At 31.5% G+C, this 26411-nt stretch overlaps 1 protein-coding gene across 6 annotated transcripts in view; it reads right to left on the reverse strand.

Moving 5' to 3' along the window:
- LOC117123553 (inositol polyphosphate-5-phosphatase A-like) overlaps nt 1-26411 on the reverse strand; it is a 42773-nt gene that overhangs the window by 4354 nt on the left and 12008 nt on the right. For all 6 annotated transcript variants that reach the window (XM_033269525.1, XM_033269524.1, XM_033269526.1 and 3 more), the window contains 14 exons: nt 22432-22532; nt 16261-16348; nt 13818-13881; nt 8744-8847; nt 6880-6932; nt 6048-6111; nt 5343-5398; nt 4748-4832; nt 4056-4145; nt 3243-3308; nt 2693-2766; nt 1804-1915; nt 1354-1416; nt 781-817 (listed from right to left, as the gene is read on the reverse strand). In XM_033269525.1, coding sequence (XP_033125416.1) covers nt 781-817; nt 1354-1416; nt 1804-1915; nt 2693-2766; nt 3243-3308; nt 4056-4145; nt 4748-4832; nt 5343-5398; nt 6048-6111; nt 6880-6932; nt 8744-8847; nt 13818-13881; nt 16261-16348; nt 22432-22532 — 1057 coding nt within the window. The remainder of the gene's footprint in view (nt 1-780; nt 818-1353; nt 1417-1803; nt 1916-2692; nt 2767-3242; nt 3309-4055; nt 4146-4747; nt 4833-5342; nt 5399-6047; nt 6112-6879; nt 6933-8743; nt 8848-13817; nt 13882-16260; nt 16349-22431; nt 22533-26411) is intronic.

Below are 26411 nucleotides of genomic sequence, written 5' to 3' on the forward strand. Positions count from 1 at the left end.
GTATCCTACCGTTATCAAGGACCCATTTGCAGATTTAGAAAAAAAGACCCTGTCACACCACGACGGGACACGCGCTGTCTCTTATACACATCTAGATGTGTATAAGAGTCAAACAGAAGACTTTTAAAATAATATATAATAAAATAAATAATATATTAAAAATATGTAAATAAATTAAACAAAATAATGAAGGAATAGTAAAAATACCTAAACAAATAAACACAATAAATAAAAGTTGTATTTATTTATAGTGCAATAAGCTGCAAGTAATGAATGCATATCTAAAACTAAAAATAGCCTAAATATGGTATAGCAAATTTCTAACAACATTCAATATGTACTAAATATACATATAATTGATAGACAAGAGGTTAAATAATAAATATACAGTACTCTGTTCTTAAAGAAACTAAAGTTAATAGGAAACATGAAGAACTAACTATATAAATAAATAAATAATATCAACATATATCTAACATGAGGAACTAACTATATAAATAAATATAAATAACTACAACACTTGCATAAATCTTGAATGTTGCATTAACAATGAAATGGAACTATTGAATTATTATATATCAACAACATTAAAAGTTAAAAAAAGAATCTAGCGAAATATTATGAGAAGTTACGATGAACCATGCAAGAGTTAATAGTGGGCGACTTACACCAAGTGAGGGCGCTGTACACACAATTGCACACAAGAGGTAGTGGACAGATGTCACAAGACTATACAACATGAAACACCAGTGTCACTATTGTTACTATTGCTGAGGTTACCTTTTGCATTCACTAAAGAGAAGTGAAGATATACAGGCTGAAATAGAAAAAAATATGTATAAAAAAAAATTATTAATAATGTGTATACATTATATGATATTTTTTCCAAAAACCTAAATTTTCTCGGGGTTCATCCCCGAGAAAATTTTGATTCCTAAATGGCCGGAAATGAGCATTCCCAACTTCTGAGGTGTCTTTTAATGACCTTTAAGTTCTTCAAAATTCAAGGTTTTCCTAGAACCAGGCCGAGGGCGATAGTTAAAAAAATAATTTCTGACTGACCATGATCTTCAAATGCCACTGTGCTTGGAAAACAATTTTTTTTGGTCAAAATATATTCAACGCATTTATCATGGTACCTTTACATGGATGATTAGAAGAGTATTTTCTCATTAAAATGATATACTTTAACCATGACAATGTCACACCATAGCCTTCTTCACATACATGTTATAGTTCTACCTTTACATGGATGATTAGAAGAATATTTACTCATCAACATTACATAAACTGGGCTTTGACAATGCCAAACCATAGCCTGTTTGTCTATGATTGATTGACATTTATACTCACCTTGTGATCTCCCATGCACACATCGGCTCCAATCACCTGGTACTCGCCTTTATTGTCTGGATTCTAAAAAATGCAAAAATATTCACCACCATCATTAATCATCATCACAATAAATATCTATATCTTTGTCAGTATAGTCATTACCGTGATAATCGTCACCATCCTTGTACTCATCATTGTCCTCAATCATCATCAACTACTTGTTAATTATGATGAAGATCATTTTATATTATCAATCATCTTCACCATAAATATCTCTATCACTGTCATAACTATTATCATTATAGTTGCTAATATTTGTCATCATTATCATCATTAATATTAATATCACCTAATTCATCATCATCATGATAAGTATAAATACTGTCATTGTTGTCATCACTGTTATCTTCACAATTATTTATCTTCATAATGAAAAATAATTTTGAATAAATACATAAACTATCCTACCGTTATCAAGGACCCATTTGCAGATTTAGAAAAAAAGACCCTGTCACACCACGATGGGACACGCGTCTGCATGTAATGACCACCCTCGTTCACATCCTCACTGTAAGGATAACTAAAAATTGTGGACAATTTAAAAAATGTTTATTATATAAGATATTATCATTCATTTTTATTAATGCATAATTCTTTCAATTATACTATTATATATAAAAAAATTAAAGTAAAAAATTATATACTGTTTGTATTTCAAATCAATCATATTAACGGCAGTGGCGATTTTTACACCAGTCTTACATCAATCCTGATTTTGAGAGGATATTGAATAAGATCAGGATAATAGGAATTCAGTTTAATAACTAGTGAAACAATACAATACAACTGGTGTTGTAATAACTAAGTTTTTTCGTTTTTGGTTTGGTAAAAAATATATTAAAACGTTTAATAATAAAGAATAAATTTGCAACATTGATGATCATGATAATGGTGGTCTATGATGAAAGTAATTAATAATTAAACAAATTTATGCATTAAACTGCATTAATAGAATAGAAAATAAATTTAGATTGCTGTTACGATAAATATTTAATCATAATTTTTAGTTTGCAGAAAAGGGAATCAATAGACACACACTTTAAAGTGTGGTCGATAAAGAGATAAAACCTGAAAGGTCCCATCCAGTGTTACAGAGAAACATTATGCAGAAATATAATGCAGAAAAATACACATTTTAGTAATATTTGTAAAGTAAATATTGAATGAATAAAATAAACAACAAAAATAATAAATAAAAATTACAAATAAATGCCACAAATCTAAGCTTTTGTTCTCTGGTTTTAAAAATCCCTTTGAGCTAGATGGATGATCCAGTATTATGAAGTAATTTTCTCACCTTGGTGCAAAATCCTTATCAAACTCTAAGAAATGATCAGAGAAACTAGCAGCCTCTTTATCAAACTGTAACAACTGTGATAAAAAAAAAGACAAGATTGTTTTTTTTAATTAATTTATTTATTTGTTCTTTATACTGGGTTTCATCTACAGTAACAAATTACTTTTTTTATTACACATAAAACAGTCCACGACAGAGGCCGAGTGAACCAGTACACCGGGGTAACCCCTACTCATCTCGAAAGATGTACATAAGCATTTGATTAAAAAAACTAGTATCATTCTCTTAAAGCGAGGTGGAAAAAAAAGACCCATGTTTACGCACAATTTTTTCCCCCAGTTTTTAAATACTGTATTCAAAAATCTGTATCTCATTTACCATTCCCAAGTTTTAGATCAAATACCATTTTTGTGTCTCTGAAAAATCAGTTCTATAACCTATCAACAAATTTTTTTTCCTCCGTAGCTTGGCTTCAACATCAATCAAACCTAAGAATATTTGAATTCATCGTGGTTGAAAACTGCTTGCTTTTTTAGTTCCAAATACTCACCCATTTTGCCTTATTTGGGGAGATTTCAGTAGCCTCAAATTTCTTCTTCTCAAGCGTTAAAACAACCTGGTAAATAGACAGAATATGAATACAGGAAAATGAACATATTAATGAGAAAGAAAAAAAGCCATCTGGTAGTTTAACTTGCACATATGTATGTCAAACATCAGGGAATATGAAAGAAAATAATTTAGCCTGTGACAGAGCAATATTGGAATGAATGTGTACATTATAATATTCATTCTCTTTGGGAATATAGGCTGTTTATATACATAAATAACATAAAAAATGTATTAGTAAAAACAGATGTTTTATTGCATCAACAATTATATAAAGAAAGGTGATTGAATGCCAATTGGATAATTGCAATATTCACGAAATACTCTACCTAGTGAGCTCAGGACAATACTCTTGAGGGGTGTATGCTGGTTTTGGCCTTGGGGAGGGGGGAGAGTAGCAAAAATTTAGAATGCCGTAAATAAATCCCCATTCCAATGAAAACCTAAGAGTCATCTTTAGTACTTTAGTAAAGACTAATTTACAGCCATGAGGATGCCCTTCCCACATCCCAGTCTATGCCCATGTTGATTGATCCAATGGCTTGCCTAGATTGGAAGCCACATAAAAGGTCTGAAAGATTGCACAATATAAGACTAATATAATATCATCTAAACTATAAATAATATGGCCGTCAACATTATTTACCATCTTCAACTGCATGTCAGTCATGAGATATATGTTTTGACAGCCAATATAATGCTACATTAACATCCCTTAGGGAATGTTTGGTGCTGTTAAATTTGATGTGTTTACCTTGCCCGAATTCCCATTCTCAGTGAAGACAACCTTAACTATATCGTTGTTTTCCTTTGTGTACTCGCCGGAGGCAGATGCTGTAAGTGCCTGCAAAATGAAAATATTTTCATTAACTTTGTGTAAATTTTAATAGTTTCAGAGGTCAAATCCCGATCAAACCAGTAATAGAGAGCATCAGATAATATTGTTATTTTCTTCCTATGCAATGGTGCTATGAAAACATGCAAAAAATAACATGCCGAAATGATTAACTTCCTTTTATAAATATATGTTGTTTGGTTTGTACATGAAATATGTACTCAGTTTATAGTTTGTTCTTTTTTGTTCAAGAACTGTTATATAATAGTTGGTTGCTATAATATACAAACATATACAGGAAAATAACAATAGTATGTATACATATTTACATATTCATATTTTGGCACAGCAGAGGGAACATGTATATAATTTGTTAAATACCTTCGTAATTTTAGAGAAAAGTATGTAATTATTATTGCATATAAGAACCCCCATAAAAAATTGACAAACGAATGAAGTTATTTGTTGTCACTTTTTAACTACATGTGTATGCCTTTTCAGTAAGTGTTCATTCATGAAGCGTCTGGAGTCCCCATTTTAGACATACTTGCTGCTGTGTTGCCCTTCTGCATGTAACACAATTATGCATAAAAAACCTAAATTTGACTTACTTTGACGACATCATGCGTATCCAGCCTAAAATTAAAATCTCCAAACACAAAGTATGGCACCGTTTCATGTTCATCAGTCTCTAACCTACAATAATAACACAACGTTCTGAGACTTTAGGAGCGATATCATTATGATGATCATACAGAATATAACCAGTTATGATGATTAATTAATAACAGCAATAAGAGATAATGCCACATAAATGAAATTTAAAATAAAAAATAATCAAAAATTGAATTGCCTAATATGATGGTGATAATGATAATGATGATGATGATAATGATGATAGCATGATGATGGATGATGATGAGGATGATAATGAGGATGATGATAATGAGAATGATGATGATGAGGATGATAAGGATGATGATGATGGTGATGATGATGACGATGACGATGAGGATGATGATGATGACGATGAGCATGATGATGATGATGGATTATGGTGATGATAATGGATGACTGATGATACTGATGATGATGATGATGATCAGCGATGAAGATGATAGATAATGGAACATTTTTTTAAAAACAATGATAATGCAAATAATGCCAATTAAATCCTTTAATAAAAAATTGCATTAATTAGCTCACCTTTCTAAGACAGCATGAAGAGCCTTCTTCCTTTTATTGCTGTATGTGGATGGAAACTGCGAGAATAAAACCAAACAATCATTGGGATTTTAACATGTTGAACCCATTTGAAAAAAATTGTCTCCCTTCCTGCTAATAATCTATTGCTTACTGACTGCATACCTACATTACTAGATTAATCAAATCAAATTTTGCTTTAAACATCAACAAATCTGGTAATTATATCAACATTTTATTATGGAACCTGTTGCAATATTGTCACTCAACCATAAGGTCAGGGTTCAATGGACTTGGATATTGTTGCTAAGGTCTCACAAAACAATAGCGTAAGCGCACGTAATCAAGTGCGTTTGTGGAACAAAATGTGTGTTTGCAGGACACGTGCATATTCCCGGCTCTGTTCTGATTGGTCAATTTTGATTGACACTACAGAAAGATGCATTCTGACTCAACTTGCTTGCGTCATTGAGCATTATATCCACATTGTCTCTCTATCATGGGGGTAAGTAGTACTGCAGCAGTCCAAATGCCAATTTACTAATTAGGCCTACTAGCTGCAACATCACAGAATATTTCCCAAAGGAGAGAAGTATGTATTCCATAGGCATTTCTTCCAATGACGCGAGTAATAAATGTGAAATCCCAAGAGGCCCAGGATGTGATAGAAAACTGTCATTTTTAATAATAGTTATGGAGACGACGTACCGATTGCATAGCCACAACATTACTAGCATCGTGGAACAAATGAAGATTAATCAGGTCAAAGACACTGTGGAAAATATAAAAAAATAATTAATCAAATTATAAAATACAGGAAATATAATTGAAAGCATCTAAAACATAATTCCTAAAAAATAGATTAATTTCATGGAAAAAATCAATCACCAACCTAAATTTGCATAAATCACAGTGAATTTACTGTCTTCTGGTTGTCATGTTAAAACTATATTTTATAGGATAATACAAAACCCATCCAAAATCATTTGTTGTATGTTTACGAGCGGAGTTGTGTAGCTTAGTGGTAAGGCGCCTTTCAATCCTAGGGTCGTGGGTTCAATTCCTCTCACAACGGGACTTTCTCTCAAACCAAAAGTACTCCCCTCCATTAGCCTCATAAAGCGACTTTGCTGAAAAGTACCACACTACTTTATTTAATTAAGAAGGCCCCTGATATATCAGCAGACCATTCACGGTACACTGAAAGAGCCTCTATAAAACTGGTTTTTAAGAACTACTGTAAAGGTCGAGCATCTAATAAATTCAATCAACCACAAAAGTTTGAAAATGTTACTGTCATTTGGATTGAAGAAATTATGTCAAATGAGTGAACATGAAAATCTGATAATAATTAATACCTAATTAATTAACATCACTAACAAAACCATACACAGGAAGTATATCCAAGTAATAATTAGTAGCGCATAAATATATTATTCATAGAAAATTTGCAAGCAAATATACTGAAAAACAATATTCATTGTATATCAATACTATTTATGTTAAAACAAAAATAGAGAACACATTATGAAGCACTTACCTGCCATTTATGCACCATCTGGTTCTTAGGAAACCCTTCCGGGAAAAACGTGACTGATAGTGAATTAAAAAAAAATTGATATCAGTGAATAGCAATAGCATCTGCCAGACAAAACTGTTAATAAAATTTGATTTGAATACTAAAGCAAAAATATTCTTTGATAAAGGTGCACAAAAAAAAATCAATTCCAATTAATTCAGAAAACATGTTGAAGGTATCTAAAACCACATACTACAAGTAGAAGAACTGTACAGGCCATTAAATGGGAATGACAAGTAAAAACTTAAAAAATGAATGACATTATATGTTGGCTGACATTAAATTTGAATATTTAATATTGCACCACCAATTGAAGCATCTAATCAATAGCTAATCAAATACTCCTATTCTCTAAAAAGGCTTGCAATATATTTATCACACACAACCAAGAAGAATATTTCAGGGTATCTGTTCTAAATCTAATTTATACTTTCAACTTGAATTTTGCATATTTTATTATACAAATTTGAGGCTAGTGGGGATGCTAAGTTTATCTTCGCATACTTTTTGAAGATGGTCCCTTTTAGAAATACATTATGAAGGAAATGATAAATGTAGAGAATGATAATTTTGCAGGCAAGAAATCTACAATAATTAATCAGGTTTTAAATGAGATCTTACAATCTTTTTGCTTCATTAGGTTTATAATGGAACTGGCCTTGATCAAGAAGATAATTTGAGATGAGATATTGAGACTATAGTATTTTGAAAGAGAGTATGTTAATACTGTAATTTTTGTTTTTGAGAAACTTATTTTTATCATATGATCTGGATATTTTTAGTGTATGAAACTTCAAAAATAAGACATGAAATTCAAAGACCTATTTTCAATAATATCCTTCTGGTGGTACATTAGACAGTATGATGGAAGACATTCCCCAGTTTTTCTCAAAGAATATTACTACATTCCTAATGGGCACATGGGCCATATTAAGCCTATAGGCAAAATTTCTAAAGTGGGATTCTAATTTTTCGCAAAAGTGCACTTAAGAGTTCACATCCACCTCTTCACCACTATGGTAGGAAAATGTTAAGGATATAACACAACAGATGTCTAGAGATGACACTTCAATACATTAAAAAAACACCAAACATTGAATGTCTCGAATTAATTTCAACAATTTCCATACAAATGGTACTTTTAATAATGATTTAAAAGGGCAAAAAGGTTCTTTCCAACTCCTTGTTACCTTAGTTAAAGGGTAACAAGGACTTAATACGTCTCTTTTCTATAAGTCAGTGTGCTATTAAAAGAACCTTGCATTTACCGGTATTCCTCAGCCTATAACACAATGAGAGTAGGACCCAATATCCTAAAGAATCTTTATAGTTGAGTGCACAGAAAGTAGCTACTACAAGTTATAGCTGATTAAGTTAATGCTAATCTGCTCACCGCTAGCATATGACTTTAACATTATGCAATACATTGAGAAAAAAATGTCTCCATAAGGGACATTCCAAGAGAGCTACTAGGTTAGATCAGTTGGTAGCACAACTGACCGCCAATCAGTGGTCTTAGGTTCAAATCCAAATGAGGGACCATACTCTATTTCTTAAAAATATTTAAATATTATTACTCATTAGGATTTTTCACCATTGTCAAGTTTACAAGCGTAACTAAAAATGATAATGAAACCAAAAATCCTGCAGTTTCACCATGTAAAATAATATTTGCAATAATCCCTGGAGGCCAAACCTATATTTTATATTTTATGAAAATTAAAATACTAATTTAATTTAGCACACATAGATACATCATCCCAAGCCATCTATTCCTATGTATATTTATTTTTTCATACATTTTTTGTGACACCACGGTTCCTACCTCTGGAAATAAATCCTTGGGAAATTTCATCTTTTCGTGGCAAGTGCTTTTTGATAAGTTATCCATAAATCTCATGTGACCTCTACATTCCCTGAAATCTCGACCTGCAAAGTAGAACATTGAAGAACATATAATATAATAATAATAAAAACTATTTAACCACGGTAAACAATTGATCACCTCAATGGTGTTTTTCATCAATGCTGTAACTGACATAATAATCAAACTTAACTAATTTTAAACAAAGAATAATATTTAATGACAGAAAATAAAAGGAAACTAAAACCAAATTAGGAAACAAAAATTTAAACATCAAAATACAAAATATGAAAAATTATTGTAATACATAAAAATGTGCTAATCTAAGCTACTTATTAGGCTACTGTATATAGCCTTTCAAAAACAAAATATAGCTTAACCGTCTAATTAAATTTAAACATGAATAATAATCACAGAATTTTACACATGGATTATATAATTTGAACGTTTCAACAAGTCAGACGGGCTAATATTTTAAATTTGTATATAAGTGCTGCTCTTGAATAATAATCACCTTCTTGAATAATTATCTCAATAAAGCCTCCAAAAATGTTATAAGAGCAGCGGAGCTACTGCTCAATCATGGTACACATAGGTGGATTCAAGGAGGGGAGGAGCTACTGGCCTGCCTCCCCACCCTAAATTTTTGAAAATATTTTTTAAAAAGGGAATTAAGAATTGGTTTAAGACTGGTATAATAATAGCCACTGCCTTAAAAAAAATCAATTGTAATAATAGAAAAACTGAGGACATTTTTAACCCATTAGCAATCAAAAATCTCATTCTCAGAAAATCATCAAACATTTACTGAATTGAAGGAAATTGCAGCCATGGATTAATTCTAAGAAATCAATCTGAATGCAAAATTGATTTTGTTGGACTGAATGAAAATCAAAGGAAAACTGTAGTCCACCATGGTACAGTAATCATAGCTTTAGAAGTGCATTACTTGATCAAACTGCTTCTTGAAAATACACTTGTTTGAGCATACCAGTACATTTGAAAAATAATATATGAAGTCGTGCTGACTTTGATTGATTGATTGATTGAATTTATTTGTATTAAGAGTCATAAAATATATACATAAAAACGAGATACAAAAAACAAAGATAAAAATTGCACAAAAACATGAGGTGAGTCGAATGGCCGAGCGGAGAGCAGGGGCGCCGTAAGCTATAGCCATAATATCGGAGCTGGTTTGAACGGCACGCTCACCTATGGTTCTGGTGGCTGAACAAGTCTTCTCGGATAAGGACTATAAACCGTAGGCCCAGTGTATACAATGGCTTGTGTGCACTATAAAGAACACAGTACATCCTTCGAGACGAGTAGGGGGATACCCCGGTGTACTGGAACACCCTGGTGTACTGGAACAGACAGCCCCTGTGGTGAACGACGAGAGTTGCTGGTACCGGGTTACCGGGTAGCACAGACACGAAGGGACCCTTAGGGGCGAAGAAAGTCATTAGTCGAGTTCCTTGTCCACATATCAAGTGCCCTTACATTAGATGGATATGTGCGCTATATAAAACTACACTATTATTATTTATGACCCGAAATTACAAAGAAAAGCCCAAAGAATTAAAACTTATTTCCAATGCGATCCTGGCAAACACAGAAATATAATTGCACATTTTACCATGATGATAGAAAAAACAAATAGTTTAAAGGCATAAAATGCTTTATATTTAAAATAATTATACTTGCACTGAAAATTATATTACTGCAGAAAGAAAGTATTTTGCTACCCAGACACTGACATTGTAACCTTGAATTGAAGTATTAACAAATTTATATTACTATTATTATTTGTGCTCCCTTAAAACAATGTTTGGATGAAACTGGTACTATATATGAATTTTTTTTTTAAATTATAGAAAACTGAAAGCAGCTTGTGCTAATATATACTTTAAAAAATAAAATTAATTATGAATTAGCTGACTTTGTATTTAATTTTAAGTTTAAGCTAAGCCAAAGTAAAATTAGCTTTAATTAAAAAATACATTGGATTGAGAAAATATTTCACTCTCTAGACACTGATGTAATATTTATTGAAGCATAAATTTATAGCACCATTATTATAAATGTTGAGATAAAGTTTGAATAACAATAACAATACAGGTAAAACAAAAATAGCTATTGCTATACAAACAGCTGAAATACTTCTACTATAATGCCAATCTAATACTGTAGTTGATTGGAATAAAAATGTTGTTGGGAAGTTTATGATTTGAGAATGATGTTGTCTTTAGGGATGATCTTATGACGATGATACACCATAAAATATCATATACCATCTATGTTAAGCATATAGTAAAAACATATTAATGACATACAAATAACATAAAATAAAAATAAAACAGCTCAGACATCATTGGAAAACCCAAAAGGATTGAAACTAAACCACTTGTCATAGATGTCTCTAGGTTTCAGATGACATATAAAATACACAATCATAATTATGAGTATTGAATGGTAGTGAACATAGTTTTTAGGTTCATAAAGTATTAAAATGTTCTTGCTTATACAATGTGGGGACAAGGCTATTACATGTAGCAATAATAAAATAGACAGTACAATAAAACATAACTTTTATCTGTTACTTTTTTATCTATTTTATTAATCTCTTTATAGGCTATTTTAATCTGTTATGTATTTGTCTTTTGCCTCTATACTGTTTTGTAATTTATTGTATGTTTATCTGGTCAGGGGTTTGAGGATACCCACATCTTGTGTTGGGCTCTCAGACCATGGTGTCCTCTTGGCACCTTTGGCCATTTCATGATTTGTAACTGATTTTCTCAATATGTAATAAATAAAATTTGTAATGGGCACTCATAAAGCCTATACTACTATTTAATATTTGATTTTTTTCAGGCCTTTATACTACAATATTTATCTTCAAGCCCTTTCATAGCTACTTCATATACTAGAACCCCCTCCTGATTTCCCATTTTCAGCTGCAAAACAAAAAGAAGGTACACCACAAAAAACTACTCATTAGGGACACTTGTCTTTTGGTACTGCAAGTGTCCCATTAAAATTGTATTTATATGTTTACTATATTACAATGCATTAAAGGTTGAAAGTATTTCTGAACGTAGTGCTTTAGGGAGATGACGTTGATTCAAAGGCCAATTATTATTAGCAAATATCTCAACTGAATGGTATTACAAATATGGGCAAATATGTTTTTTGATTAAGGCAATAAAATAACTGATAAGTATCTACAGTATTGTTGGATAGTATATCCAAATTTGGGAATGTGACGTCTTTCTGCAACAAATAATCATAATCATGGGTATTGAATGGATGTTTCTAAGCTTTATTTTAAATTATTATAGCAATATTAGTAATAATAAAACAGAAATATCAAATATCAAGTGCACAATTTTTGGTTCACCATTAAGAATTTAACATTGTGTATATAAAAAAATGAACTGTTTTAACATTAGTCTAATAATTGAGTTGAGCATTTGACTGCAGTGGCACATTCAAAAGGTGGGGGTCCAGCCGGCTCACTCCCCACCCCCCAACCTTCTAAATTTTTCAAAATTGTAAAAATTAGAGAAAAAAAAAGAAAATTATTTTCAAATTATATGTCTGAGGATGCTATTTCCAGCCATCCAGAAGTGTTAGCTCAGCCCCAACCATGGAGTTTTGTCGGGTCACTCAGCTCCTTGAATAACCATCACATTGAGAGTTAGGTAAGTCAAGAAGGTATAAAAATAAATTACGGACCATGTTTGTGCGCGTATGTATGTATCCAATATAATGTTTTAGTTAAGTCATGTGGCACTGTACTGCCGCGGGTCCCCAGCCCAAATTTCCGACAAATTCCAACTTGAAAAAGGACAAATAAAGAATTTAAAAAAAAAATGTTGTGTGTTATAATAACAATAACATCATCAATATAACATAACAGTAATGATAAATACCGAAAACAGTGAATATTTAAAAGGATAATGTAAAAAAGAAAAAAAGCCAAAGCAAATATTATCTTAACATTGAAGATGCTGAGACTGGCATTCCCTTAGAATAACAGACTTGAAGTTTATGATCCTGGTTATGCAATCAATTTTAGCACTTGCACACAATTGCGCAATTTCATTTATACCGGAGACGGTTAGCCCATGGCATTATTTCAGTTTCTTCATTATGAAATCCAAACACATTAAAGGATTTGGAAAGGGATTTGAATATTATCCTAAACATCACGAACGAAATGAAATTTACAAGATGAAGAAGATGTTCTATCCATTTGTTCCTGTGTGTACTAAGGTCACTTTTAATATTAAACATCTGAAGCAAATTATATTTCAGAGTATAAACTACTACATTGGTAATGTAGTGTGAAATTATAATATTCTGTTTTTATGTACAGCACATTGAGAGTTTGCTTATATGCACTATACAAGATTAAGAATGAACTATTATTATTATTATTACTAATCAAGCAAAGATATTGCCAAGGTTTGTTGCCCTTATGCGATGTGTTTAGTATCTTTGGGTGCAAAAATATTATAGATGGCAAAAAAAAATTAAACAAAAGCACTCAATAAAATAAGACTGCCTACAAATTGACAACACTGCTACAAAATTATATGCCATTTAATAAGACAATAATGATATCTTTTTTTTAAAACACAAACATCCGGGAAACTTCTACAAATATTGAATCAAGCTTAGCAACATTTACATTCTAACTTCTTGCAAATAGCAAAAAACGCATTCAGTAATTTAATAAAATAATCAATATATGGCCATGCTTGATTGGATGCTTACACATAAATGATCAATGGCTAAATATGATTAATAGGGCATAATAGATGCAGCAAAGAGCATGCTTCAGAAAATGACAATTATCGGGCTTTAATCAGTAATGGGACAATGGAATTGATATTACAATTAATAGAAGAGAACCATCAGAACACAGAGACTATAAATTGATAGGGAAGTACCATTAAGGCTCACTACTTAGAATGATTTATTATGCTAATTAGTTTATGAATATTCATGAAGGTTTAATACTTACTTTTGAAATCGTAATACTTGGGTGATGCTATTGAATCATGAACAAAGTAAATGTTTCCTAACGCCTGTAGAGAAAGACAAAAATTAATATTGTTTAATACATTTTAATGCAAAGACAACATTAATTAACATATATTTAACATTAATTAACATATATTTCTGAAGAAACATTCATTAACATATTTATGAATGCAACATTTTGAATGGTTAAGGTGCCTCCAAATTACATAGTGTATCTCCCTTTCTTTCCCTCTAAACCTCTAGTATTCAGCAAAATAATACAGAGCAGGTACACCACACAGTATCAAAAGTGAAGGTGCTGCTCCATTGTTAAAAATCCTGTGTTCCTATCCACACAGGACACCCATTTTTTTTTTTCTTATGCCATGTCCTACACACATGTGACATGCCTAAATATGGTCATGACAACATCACACCATGACCATGTACATCATGACTATATATGAGCATACAGTTTGTTTTCAAAGAAAATTTTATAGCGCGAACAGAGCTTTATAGCTAAAAGTATTATATTCTAAAAGGCCTCTCATGAAGTGATGTTATTTATAGAGCATCGGTCATTCCATCCAGTCATTGACAAGTGGAATTAAATTATATATAAATATAAAAGCTATACTCTGTGATATTTTATCAGCAACAGAGGGTCTTATCTTAATCTTTTTGTTTTAGAACAAAATGAATAGGCAATACATCTTACTGTATTAATAGAATATTGTAAATATTATAAATTTTATGTAGACTAGAGTATGCAAGATATTATCATTGAATATTTAATGAGATCTCAGTAAAGGTCTGTCCATACTATCAAATTTTCTTTGACGAAAAAATGTTGTATGCCCATATATAGTCATGATGTGCTTATATATGGTCATGATGTGATGTCATTATGACTATACCATCACCATGACTAATAATGGTAAACTGTAAGATCACTCCCTCATCCCCCCTTTAATACAAAATCCGCATTTCAATCAAAAGACAATATTTCATCACTGCAAAGCCAATATTTGATATTTTTTTAGATTATTTGTAAAAAATCAGCTACTCGTTTCACCCTGGGCTTTTGCCCGAAAAAAAAGTGGTGTGTAAAGTAGGGGGAGGAACTACAGTATATGCTTTTAAATATTATTAGCACTTTAACATAACTTTAATCATTATATATTCTATTTATAAATAAAATTTACATGAACAATACATTGCAATTAAGATAAAAGAGATACAAGGAACGAATATTAAAAAAAACCATGGCACTCCGAGATAATACATATCTTATGGTTAAATAAATGACAAAGCCTCTATTGCTTATTAAAATAAAACTGGATCCAATGAATAAAATTAGTAACATATTCTTAACATGAGATAATGGGTTACTATGAATGTTGAAAGAGCTAAGCAAAGTCCAATCATTTCAATTGGGAATTTTTTTGTGTGTGTTTTGATGTCAAAATAGGAAACTCCAAGGCACAGTAATATGAGCTTTAATGTTACGTGCAACGACATACACAAGAAAAGCCAAGAAAAGCTACCTTTAGGCTACATATCATTAGCATTAGATGAATTGATTTTATTCCCTTTCTTAGAGTCCACATAGAAGAATTGGGCTCAAGCAAAATCTCTCATTAAAATGACTCTTTTATTCAATGTTATATTTCTATAATAATTAGGATTGAGTCTACTGTGTTCTTGTATGTGTTTTATCATTCTTAATGTAAAGGAAAGGCAGTTCGTTTCCATTTCAATGGAAATTTAATAAATAATATAACAATGGTGGATGGTAATTACAAGGTAATTGTTAGTTTTGTTGCCATTTGGGTGATTAATCAATCTTATTTTTAATCTTCTTATCTTACCTTTACTATTAACATTTTCTGATTTTATATGAATTGTATATTTCATTCAAAGATTTTGCAATAAATTTATATTGAACTTTGAAATTGAATCTTGGTGTCATATAGTGTTTGTTTACATTTCTTAGTAATAAAGTTCAAATCTGAGGCAGTTATTACCTTAAAAAAACTGGAAAAACTAAAAATATTTAGTTTCATGCTTACAAACTTCTTCCTGAAAATATCCGCACATTCGGGACATTGAAAACCAATTTCTTCTCAGTTTACACAGGATCCACGACATATTAGAAGTTAGAGGAAAAGACCTCTTATATACTGTACTACAGTTTCTTATATACTGTACCATAGTTTCTCAGCTATAAGCCCAGCACCAGGTATAAGGCAACTCCTGGTACATGTATTTTCTAAATAGTAGTAGACTATTTACCAAATAAGCCTCTGAAACCCATAAATTGTCATATTTTTCGGGCCGGCCTCGCCCCCCCAGGACTACTTTCGAGACATTTTGAACGATGCCCGACCACGCCCATCGCCACTGAAGGTGTGGGCTTATACCAGAGGAACTAGGGTACTTACTGTGAAGTCATCTGTGGCTTGATAATCCTTGTCCATCACCACATGGGATCTTCTGTAACAGCTCATCTCCTCACTCGCAAAAAGTTTCCTGAGAACCAAGCAAATTTTTACATTAATTTCTTTTTTTGTCTCTTTTGGGAATGTCCTACTTTTATTCCTCCATTTAAACTTACTATATTTACAATCCAAACATATAAATGACTTTATTTACACATTTATTATGTGCGCTCTTTCTTTTTTATTATTAAAAAATTTGTCCACATCAATTGACCAATTTAACACTCATAGCAACAATGAGTCAATCAATCAATCAAATGATCAATCAATCTATATATTATTTACTTAATAATTTATAATTAAAATTTTCACATAAAACATAGCTCACAAAAACTCAGTTAAAACTAATTCACAAATGTTTTACTATGAAAATCTTATAATTGATTACTGCAGTTTATAGTGCCATATCCACAATAAAAATCATCCCAAGAAGCTTTTACACCACCAAATAAATATAAAAACTAAATCTGTACAATCTAATATAATATAATCATTACATAAACAGATCTTTGCAAAAAATGTAATATACCGTAAAATTTATGACCATTAATTTACACAAGCATTTATTCCTCATTCAAATTTTAAATTGAAACTGAAAATGCAGAATAAACAATTTAAATGTTTTTTGTTGGTCACAGATAATCACTTTAAAGCCAAACATATTTTGTGTCTTAGAAAAGTCAGATGTATAACATATCAACATTTTTTTTCTCCAGAGTCTGCCTTTAATTTAACATACTGTAATATTTAAAGTCAGGTTATAAATAGAAATATCTGCCAATCTAATATCATTCATTCAAGATTATGCTGTGTAACATAATTTGCACCAAGAAAAAAAAAACAACAATGAAAGATAGAGTAGCGGAAACTGTCTGAAGTAATATTTGCAGTCATTATCAAAATTAACTACATTTTATTGCAAAGGTCACATCATTTAAACCATGTTATCAGCACTACACACATGGATAATGAAATTCTACTTGGTTGACAATACAGTAAGCCAGCACTGCAGTTAAAGTTAACAAGCTACTAACAACATCAATACTAAAGATATATTATGTACAACATGCGTTGTAGGAATATCATGTAACCAGAAAATCCAACTGACAAAAAGAGATTAAGCATGGTTCGCTGTCACATCATCATAAATAATTCAGAGTCCACATCTACTTGTAGAGTAAACCCATATTATAATTATATTACATCTAGGCCTATATGAAATGAGTGCTCCCCTTGTTAAAAAATTCAGGATCTTCCCCTAGTTCAATTATGCCTACTTAAATTAAAATGTACACTATCACAATCTATCAGTTCTTTAATGAATTCCAAGCCTGCATTTTCTGTAAATGCCTGTTCAAAATAGAATAATCATGAGCACTAACTGCCGGGCACACTTGTGCTGTACGTTGTCGAGATTCGATGGAGAACGCAAAGCAACAGGGCACGCACAAAAGATATTTTTTAATGACAATTTGTTCAGTCCATAATCAAAAATCAGTAGGAGACGTATCCATATTCCAATGAAAACTTTCAGTATTTTAACTCACTCAGTGAAACTAATTTGCTGCCATGGGGGAGTGACATGTACCCCCGAACCCACCAGCCACTGTTTATGCTATAAATAGGCCTACTTTAGCTTGTAAGTCAATTTTTATTTAGCATTTACAAATCCTGTCCATAACCTAAACTAATATTATCATATACTGTCTCTTTCTTCCTGTAATTTATTACCAAACATCAGATGACATGTACAGTACAGATATTTCATATAAATATCACATGCAGGGACAAATTGATTCAGCCATTCAGATATGTCAAAGATGAGTTTGCTCTGGAATTTCTTAACAGCATAACTACTAAACCCAAGAACATAAATTACCATAATTAATCATAAAACAACAAATGACAAATTTTAATGGAGAGTTATAAAAAAAAAATGTAAAAAAAAAGATAAAGATGCCTGTGATAGTTTTCAGAGTAGGGTAAATAATATCCTATCTAAACATTTCAATCAATCAAATTTATATCTATTCACACAATATAGAGCTTTTTTTTTCTAATACAAAATATCATTGAGGGATTTTTTGTATGTACTACTATATACTGTACAAGTACATTACTGACTCATTTCTAGCTGTTTGGGAAACTGCTACTGTAGTTTATGACAATTTGAATTCTTTCCTTTATTTTCATTAGCATAAAGGAAACCAGACCAAGCTCTGTACAGTATTTCCAGATGGTTTAGTAAGCCTACTCTACCTGATCCATTTAAATTTTACTTAAATAGGATTTTCCTGGAAGAACTATAAAGGTGTTGCTGAAAGCTAATCGAGGTATTAAAAATAACCCTTTCATTATTTTCTATGTATGCATTTTTACTAGTGTTCTTTCAGAAGAATAAATACATGTATGCAAACGATAACCGAAATGCCAACAGCCTACGGTATAATTGTTCCTTACAACTCTGTTTACACTACAACAGCAAGACGCCAAGCAAACAGAATAATAATAATAATTGTCGACTTTTATATAGCGCATATTGTAGACTAACATCTATGCGCTTTACATTGTTACATTGTTACCCCCGGTCACTGGATCAAGTACATATGGAACACACACAGTCATGCCCCATAATGTTGCAGCTGTAATCAGCGCATGGTTGTGTTTGAACCTACCAGGTACCCACTTATACTCCTGGGTGGACAAGGACACAAGTGACTTGCACAGCAAGAGTTTCGAACCCCCACCCTCAAGGTTGGGAGTCTAAGCCACAAACGATGCACCAACCACTTCTACAAACATAAACAACAGTTCATCACTAATATTTAACTGACTATTAGTGCAACTAATTTGTACAGTAGGCCTAGTCCACATCAAGAGCATGATGGAATGATGTAGTACGGAAGGCAATGTCAAGCGGGCTGAGAACACAAGTGGCTGATGGTGCATTTTGAACATTTGACATAACTGTAGCTAGGTTTTCATAACTGAAAATCTCATGTCTGGAAATTTCTCAACGTTGACATTTATATAATAGTAACTTGCTTTAAAGAATTCCACTGACACTGAAAATACATGTACCCTGTATGTACAAATCCTTATATAAATACAGCCAAATATAGCCATGTAAACAGAAATCACTGAGGGCAATAGCAGGCTTATTGTTCAACGGTCAAACAAATTCCAATTGCACATTTGTGATGGCGTGCAGTATGTTATTTTTGTGTTTTGTTTATAGGATTGGTATAGTTGTAGGTGTTGTTTATTTAATGAATGATGGATATTCTTAGAAGCAGGAGTAAAAATAGCAACTTCATTAATTATATCATAAGAGAAACATTTTCAACATCTGGATATTTTTACTAAAGCAGTTGATGAAGAAACATTACTGAACTTGCACCACTAAGCTGAAATCTGAAAAATGCAGCATTTAACCTTTCTTACTTCTGTAGAAATCTCTCCTTTATGAAGTCATTCAGACTGTTACTCTTTATTAATTGTAACTTTTCTATTTTTGCAACAACAAAAAAAAATTGTGCATTGAAAATGGAGCTTCTGGCCATTGTCAAATTAAGACACTCCAAATACTAGTATTATTAGTCTTACAGTACTATTTTCCAGCATAAAGTATCGTTACCTAAATATTTTTTGCCTCAACCCTAATTACGGTGTGGTACTTGTTGTGCTGTGTGAAGTGGGTCCCTTCATTTAAAGCCATGATGAAAGGGCTACCCATTTAATAAATAAAATTATTTTGTATAGTTTATTTTGTAAATGAAGCACTTTTCTATTGAGAACAAATTGTTGAGTTCTGTCTGTACCGTAAGCCAACTACCTAAACGTACCCGACCTTCTTAATTCTGTTATTAATGCCAAATTAATGAAATGAAAAATTATATGAAACATAGCCAATGTTGCTGTATGAATAGCTTCACACTTGACTATTTTTTGTATTCTGTATTGACATAGCATGTATACTGACGTCAGTTGCTAGGATCGTGTCAAACACATAAAACGCTTTGAGTAGATTTTGCACGTACACGAACAGCACAACGCTATTGATGTACGTCTCACTAATATGTATATGAATATATATCCAGATAATACGCAAATTAATTGCTTTTCAATGCCAAACATATTGCTTTACTTAACCTTGGTCAGTGAAGTACAAATATAGATTAAAAAGCTAAGTTTGGAATTGCATGTTCTAGGCAAAGGCTATTTTAAGTAATTGTAATTATCTCTGATTTTAAAAATATAATAAGTTTTTTTTAAATATATAGTCATAGAATTTTTACCATCATGCATATTAGAATAGCTGTACAGTGAATTGTAAAGACTTTTATACCTTATAGTGAAATATACTTTTTGAATATCATCAGAGGGAGGCAAAAATAATTTTAATAAATCTTTAAGAAAGAAGTAAGTTGGCTTGTGGGGAGAGTTTAGAAGTGACAGGCATGATAAAATAAACGATTTTTTAAAATTTAATACTTTACCAGTGCTATTCAGGCCAAAAAAGTATTCATTTAAATGATTGATGACGGGCATCACCAAAGTAAAATAAAAGTCAATAATGCTGTTATTGATTCTAAAATAAATATGTTACATTGTTTCTCGCACACAAATTTTCCATAATAAAAACTGATTCAATGCGACTTTACTCTAAAATTAACGGTACAGTTTTAACAGTAAAAATCTACTTAATGCTTTTAGCTCAACATGCATAAATCTTCAACGCTAAATAAAGCTCATCTCATTACCAATAACTAGGTTGAAGGTGCAGAGCTAATAAGTGTTCTGCTGTAGGAAAACGAGGTGATCTTACTGTAGCTCTGAATGAATCAATTTATTCCTTGCATATTTCGCACCTGCTGGTGTAGGTTCTCATTTTAATAAAGAATGCATTTTTTTTCTAATATAATGCTAGGTATTATAGTCATATTTATTTATGTTCTGACTTTAGCAGTACTGTAGTAGTTCCTTAGCATTGTTATCCTCATCATACAAGCAATTCATCCCGGGCGAGTCGAGTGGCCAAGGGGCACCGCTAACTATCTTACCATTGGTACTGGTTTGAGCAGCTCCTCATCCAGGTTCAGTTGGTAGAACCGAATCTTCTCGGATACCGACTAAAAAATGGAGGTGACATCTATCTCATATGCACTTTAAAGAACCCCACTACATCTTTTGGAAGAGTAGGGGTTACCGCGATACTATAGTTCATTACAGCCCGTCATTGTGGAATGATGTGAACATGCAGTAGCGCCAAGAGGCCAGGGCAGATAATTAAACAAAAGAATTAAAATAAACGAAACGTTCAAATAAAAGAAAAGTTCTTTTTTCTTTACATGTTTCTATACTTGTAGCCTGCTTCAGGCCCTAGGCTGCCCCCAGAACCCCAGACAATGGGCTCTTTCAGCAAAGCTTCCCCAGTGTCCACAGAGGCTCTCGAGGCCTTATGAACATGAAGCTACTATAAGCGCCTCTTTATCAATCAATCAATCAGTTAGGCTGCCAACCTAGGCAACTAGGTAGTCACGGACCACGGCCATACGCGCTTCAGCATAATGATGCTACGATTTTCATGGGTTGACCTCCTACCTATCCCCAATCTTCTAAACTGCATAGTGGAATGAAATTATTTTCTCCACATACAAATCTGTACAGATTGGACCATACCTTACTGTAATTTGCTTGCTTTATAGAAAGAGATAATTTAACACCACCACCACCCTCCCGGTCTTCCTAATATAGGTTATCATCCTCAGAATCATCTTTGTGGCCACAACCAACATATCCACACCCCTGCAGGGCAAAACCTTGTCGATAATATTTCATGCTGATTTCCACCATTGTATGAATTGGAGGGGCGTTACACCCACCTTCTTTACTTTTAAAATTTCACTGGCTGATAAAAAATTAATTATCCGAGTCAACAATTGGAGCAAACAAGTTTGACCACTCTGATTATGGTTTTAGGGAGTCTATATAATGGTTAAGTATAAAGATTTATATGAAAATGTTGGTCTTTATTGAAAGGTTTTAATTGGAAAATATTTTATAATTTAGTTAACCTCACTAAGCACCAAAGTGACAAAAAATTTAACATACTCAACAAAATTGTCGACTAGATTCATTCCCGTTTCAAAGTTTTTGCCGCCAACTTCCTGGCAGTGAATTGCTACAAACCCAGGCTGCAATCTTTGTAGCACCTAAAAAGGAAGACAAGAAAGTAAATTAAATGCTTGGGGAAATAATAATATATTATTATTATTATTATTAATCAATAAAATTCAATGGTATTCCTCTACATGCTAGCTAAGATATTCACATAAATTACACTTTGAAACAATTTTTTTTAATTATTATTATTGTTCTTTCTTTAGGCACACAACACATGTGCCAAGGATTGCCAATAGCGAAAATATATCACTGTCCTACTTGTAGGTGACAATCCCTTACACAAGACAAACATACACACACGATGCTTTACACAAACTAAATCTCAATATGAGCTGTCTCTTATACACATCTAGATGTGTATAAGAGACAGCTTTCAGGTTGCTTATAGTATTTAAAAAACTCACCATACAATAGGAACAAAATATTTGGCCAGGGCCCCCGTTGGACCACACCCACATATGTTCGAATTGGGGATGTAATTTAATGCAAACATGAATTTTAATATTCAAAAATGCATAAATAATTCAAAATGCTATTCGCACAATGACAAGTCAGAATGGTAATCGTTAATAGAAATCATTCAGAGAAAGGAATTGTAACCAATAAAAATATACTGTCACCATAAAATATGTATAAATCATTAAAAAAAAATCATTGAATAGCTTATTTGAAAAGGTCAAATAAGTCAGAAAGACAAAGATCAAAACGATTCAGTTTTCAATGACGCTTGAATTTCTGCAGTAAAAACATCCTTTATTAGGCAAGGTTTTTTTTTTTATACTTTGTTTCGCGAACTTTGTTTAAAGATCATCAAAGGAGGGCGGTAATAAAAATAAAAATAAAATTTTGTTTTGTTATTACAGTACTTGGTTTTGCCAAAAACATCTAGATGGAAGAGAAAATAAAGTTAAAATTTATTCGAAATCATCATTAGGCTAAATTTAAAAAATGATTGTGTTGGCCACGCCCGACCGACCCAAAATGTACGAAATTGAGTGGAATTTTTTTTTTTTTTGAGTACAACACAGGAATAGGCCTATCTTGCTGAACGGTAGGCAATGCGGCAGTGTCATGCGATTGTTTTGCTTTTAGATATATTAAAATGGTCTTTGTTGTATTTTATGTATTTTCTACTTTTTAGGCATAAACACATTATTGGTTAAAAATTTAAAAAAAACAAAAAAAAACTGGCCAACACAAAATTTTTTTTTTTTTTGGCTTTATTGATGTGCGGCGGGTTTGCTAAACAAGGTACAAAAAAGTCCTACCTTACCAATATACTTTAAAGGTCTACGCATAAGAATTTAGGAATATTTATATAATTGTTAATTGGTACTGACAATTTTTCTCAATTTAATATATAATTAGTAATATACCAAGTAATTAAAAAATTAAATTACATTTGTAGCGAATATAAAAACTATCAAATCATCAAATAAATTAATTAACATTTTCATCACTTTACATCAGGAATGTGGAATAGCTTTACTGGTTTGGGCATCCAATTGAAAGGTACGTCTTAAGGCCAACAATGAATTAAATAATAAATTAATAAATAAATTAATTAATTTCTTGTGTCCTTTAAGCCAAATAAATTTCTCTGCACCACTCAGAATTACGTGTACAGTATACAGTAGAAGTACCTATAGTAGATGGGGGAGGGGGTAGGGAAATCATATGAATATTCCTTAACTGAATGATGCCCCAAAATGACATCTGATCTTAAAATGTTTTATATATTTTGCATATATTTTGGACAATAAAGACTATTTCGTATTTCAAAATTTGTATTATACATTTTATAATTGCATTTAACTGCTCACCATATCCTACAATAATAAAAAGAGAATGATACAGCATCAAAAATATATTTTAGCAAAATTGATTGCATCACCACAAATTTTACCACTAGTCATAAGCAATGTGAAACACTAGTCGAATAATTGCATTCTAGGTCTTTATTCAAATGAGGAGAGATCTATATTTGTACTCTATTCAAACATGCTTGTAGAATAATTATATTGAGATTGAAGGCATATGTAATTTGAGGACTGATGTATGCAACGTACTGTAGTTTATGAATACCAGTAAGAGCCTACTCTTCCATTTTTGTTCTCTAATCCATCAACAATATCACAGTGGAACATTTTTCACTAACAGCAACACAACTGCTATGACAAAAATGCTGTTAATTCATAGCTACACATTCAACTTATGTGACAACCTTTTTCTTTATTCTTTTTTATTGTCAGGAGAGAACAATGCAATTCACAGGGTGGTCGGACAAGATCTCAAAAGCGTTAGCATGAGATCCTAAAAGGATTTATCAAATGTTTATTAATATTTAATCACAAATTGATATAAATTGGCAATATTTAAAGATTTATAAACTTTTATCTTACCATAAAATTAAATTTGCATTATTATTTATTTTTTAGACTCTGATGGTAAGGAGTACTGACTTCACAAATTAATGCAATGAAGATAATACATATAGATTTGAAAAAATAAACAATTGTCTCCAACATTATATTTGTATACTTTAAATTTATTTAAATAATAAAATAATGGTAGAAACAGTGCTTAAAAAAAAACTTTACCCATTTTTACATCATATTAACTTGTAATTCTGTCAATATGTTTACTTATTTGTTCACTGTAATGTATGTATTATGCAAAGAAGAAATTAAAAAAAATAAACAGTGCTCGAATAAAGGAACAATAATGTAAACATCATATTGGGTATAACCTATTCGAGCACTATTTCTACCATTATATGTTTATTTATAGGTATAAACTACAGTGTTACACAACATTGATTCTATTTATTTATTTATTCATATATATAACGTCAGAGCTATTGTGTAACTGACAACATTATTTTGCGGTATACTTTAATCATAGATGTAATCCATATCTTAATACTTCCATGCTACAATGAGCCACTCTTTTAATGACATTGCATAATCACCGGTAGAAGCAAATTACGAAACAAAGGGATGATTATATAATTGCTAATTTTCCCACCAAAAATTATTGTGTATTTCCTGTTGGGGAAAAAAAACGCTTTCTGCTCACTTCTGACTGTACTCTACAGAAGCAGGCTTTGTGCATAATTTAATAATATCAATATGGTCTTCATCAAATATCTTTTCAAATAACGATGTTACTATTGTATACTGAATGGGGATGCCTACGATACTAACATCTTCTAGCAGTCAATATTAAAATAATAATATTGGTTAGATTAAATAACAATAATTTTAAAACATATACTAAGTATAATATTTAATCTTTTTGTTTTATTATATCATTCAAATTCTCATACCTCATCCTAAATTAATAATGAAGGTCTACAATGAAGAGCATGAACTCCTGTAGACCAAACCCAGTACTGTTACAATTTTAAAACAGGAAATTTACTCATGGTCTTAATATGATAATGATAATAAAGAAACCTTGCACAATATAATCAAATTAAAAGAAATACAAATATGTAATAAATCAACCACTGATGAATAACTAAATTTATTTTTTATACATGATATATAATTTAAATAATATTTACTGATTACTAGCCGCAATATTATGGAGATATAATTTAATTTAATAATTTCATTTAGTGTTTAATGTGTTCCATATGTGTTTGATCCAATGACCGGGGTAATAATGTGAAGCGCTTAGAGGCTTTGTTAAGGCATTAAGCGCTATATAAGAACGACATATTATTATTATTATTTATATTATTACTGGTAGTCAATTTGGATGTTGCTTAACAATATTCCAATGAGCATGAAATTTCATGCTTCAGTGAGCATGAAATGATACATTTTGTTTGCTTGTATAGTATGTGTGGTTTACTGTAAAGTTTATTTCAGATTACCTTGTACCTATGGCTAGAGTATGCC

This window comes from Anneissia japonica, unplaced genomic scaffold (genome assembly GCF_011630105.1).
Source record: "Anneissia japonica isolate Jap-2015-1 unplaced genomic scaffold, ASM1163010v1 scaffold287714_len2871179_cov188, whole genome shotgun sequence".
Classification (NCBI taxonomy): domain Eukaryota; kingdom Metazoa; phylum Echinodermata; class Crinoidea; order Comatulida; family Comatulidae; genus Anneissia; species Anneissia japonica.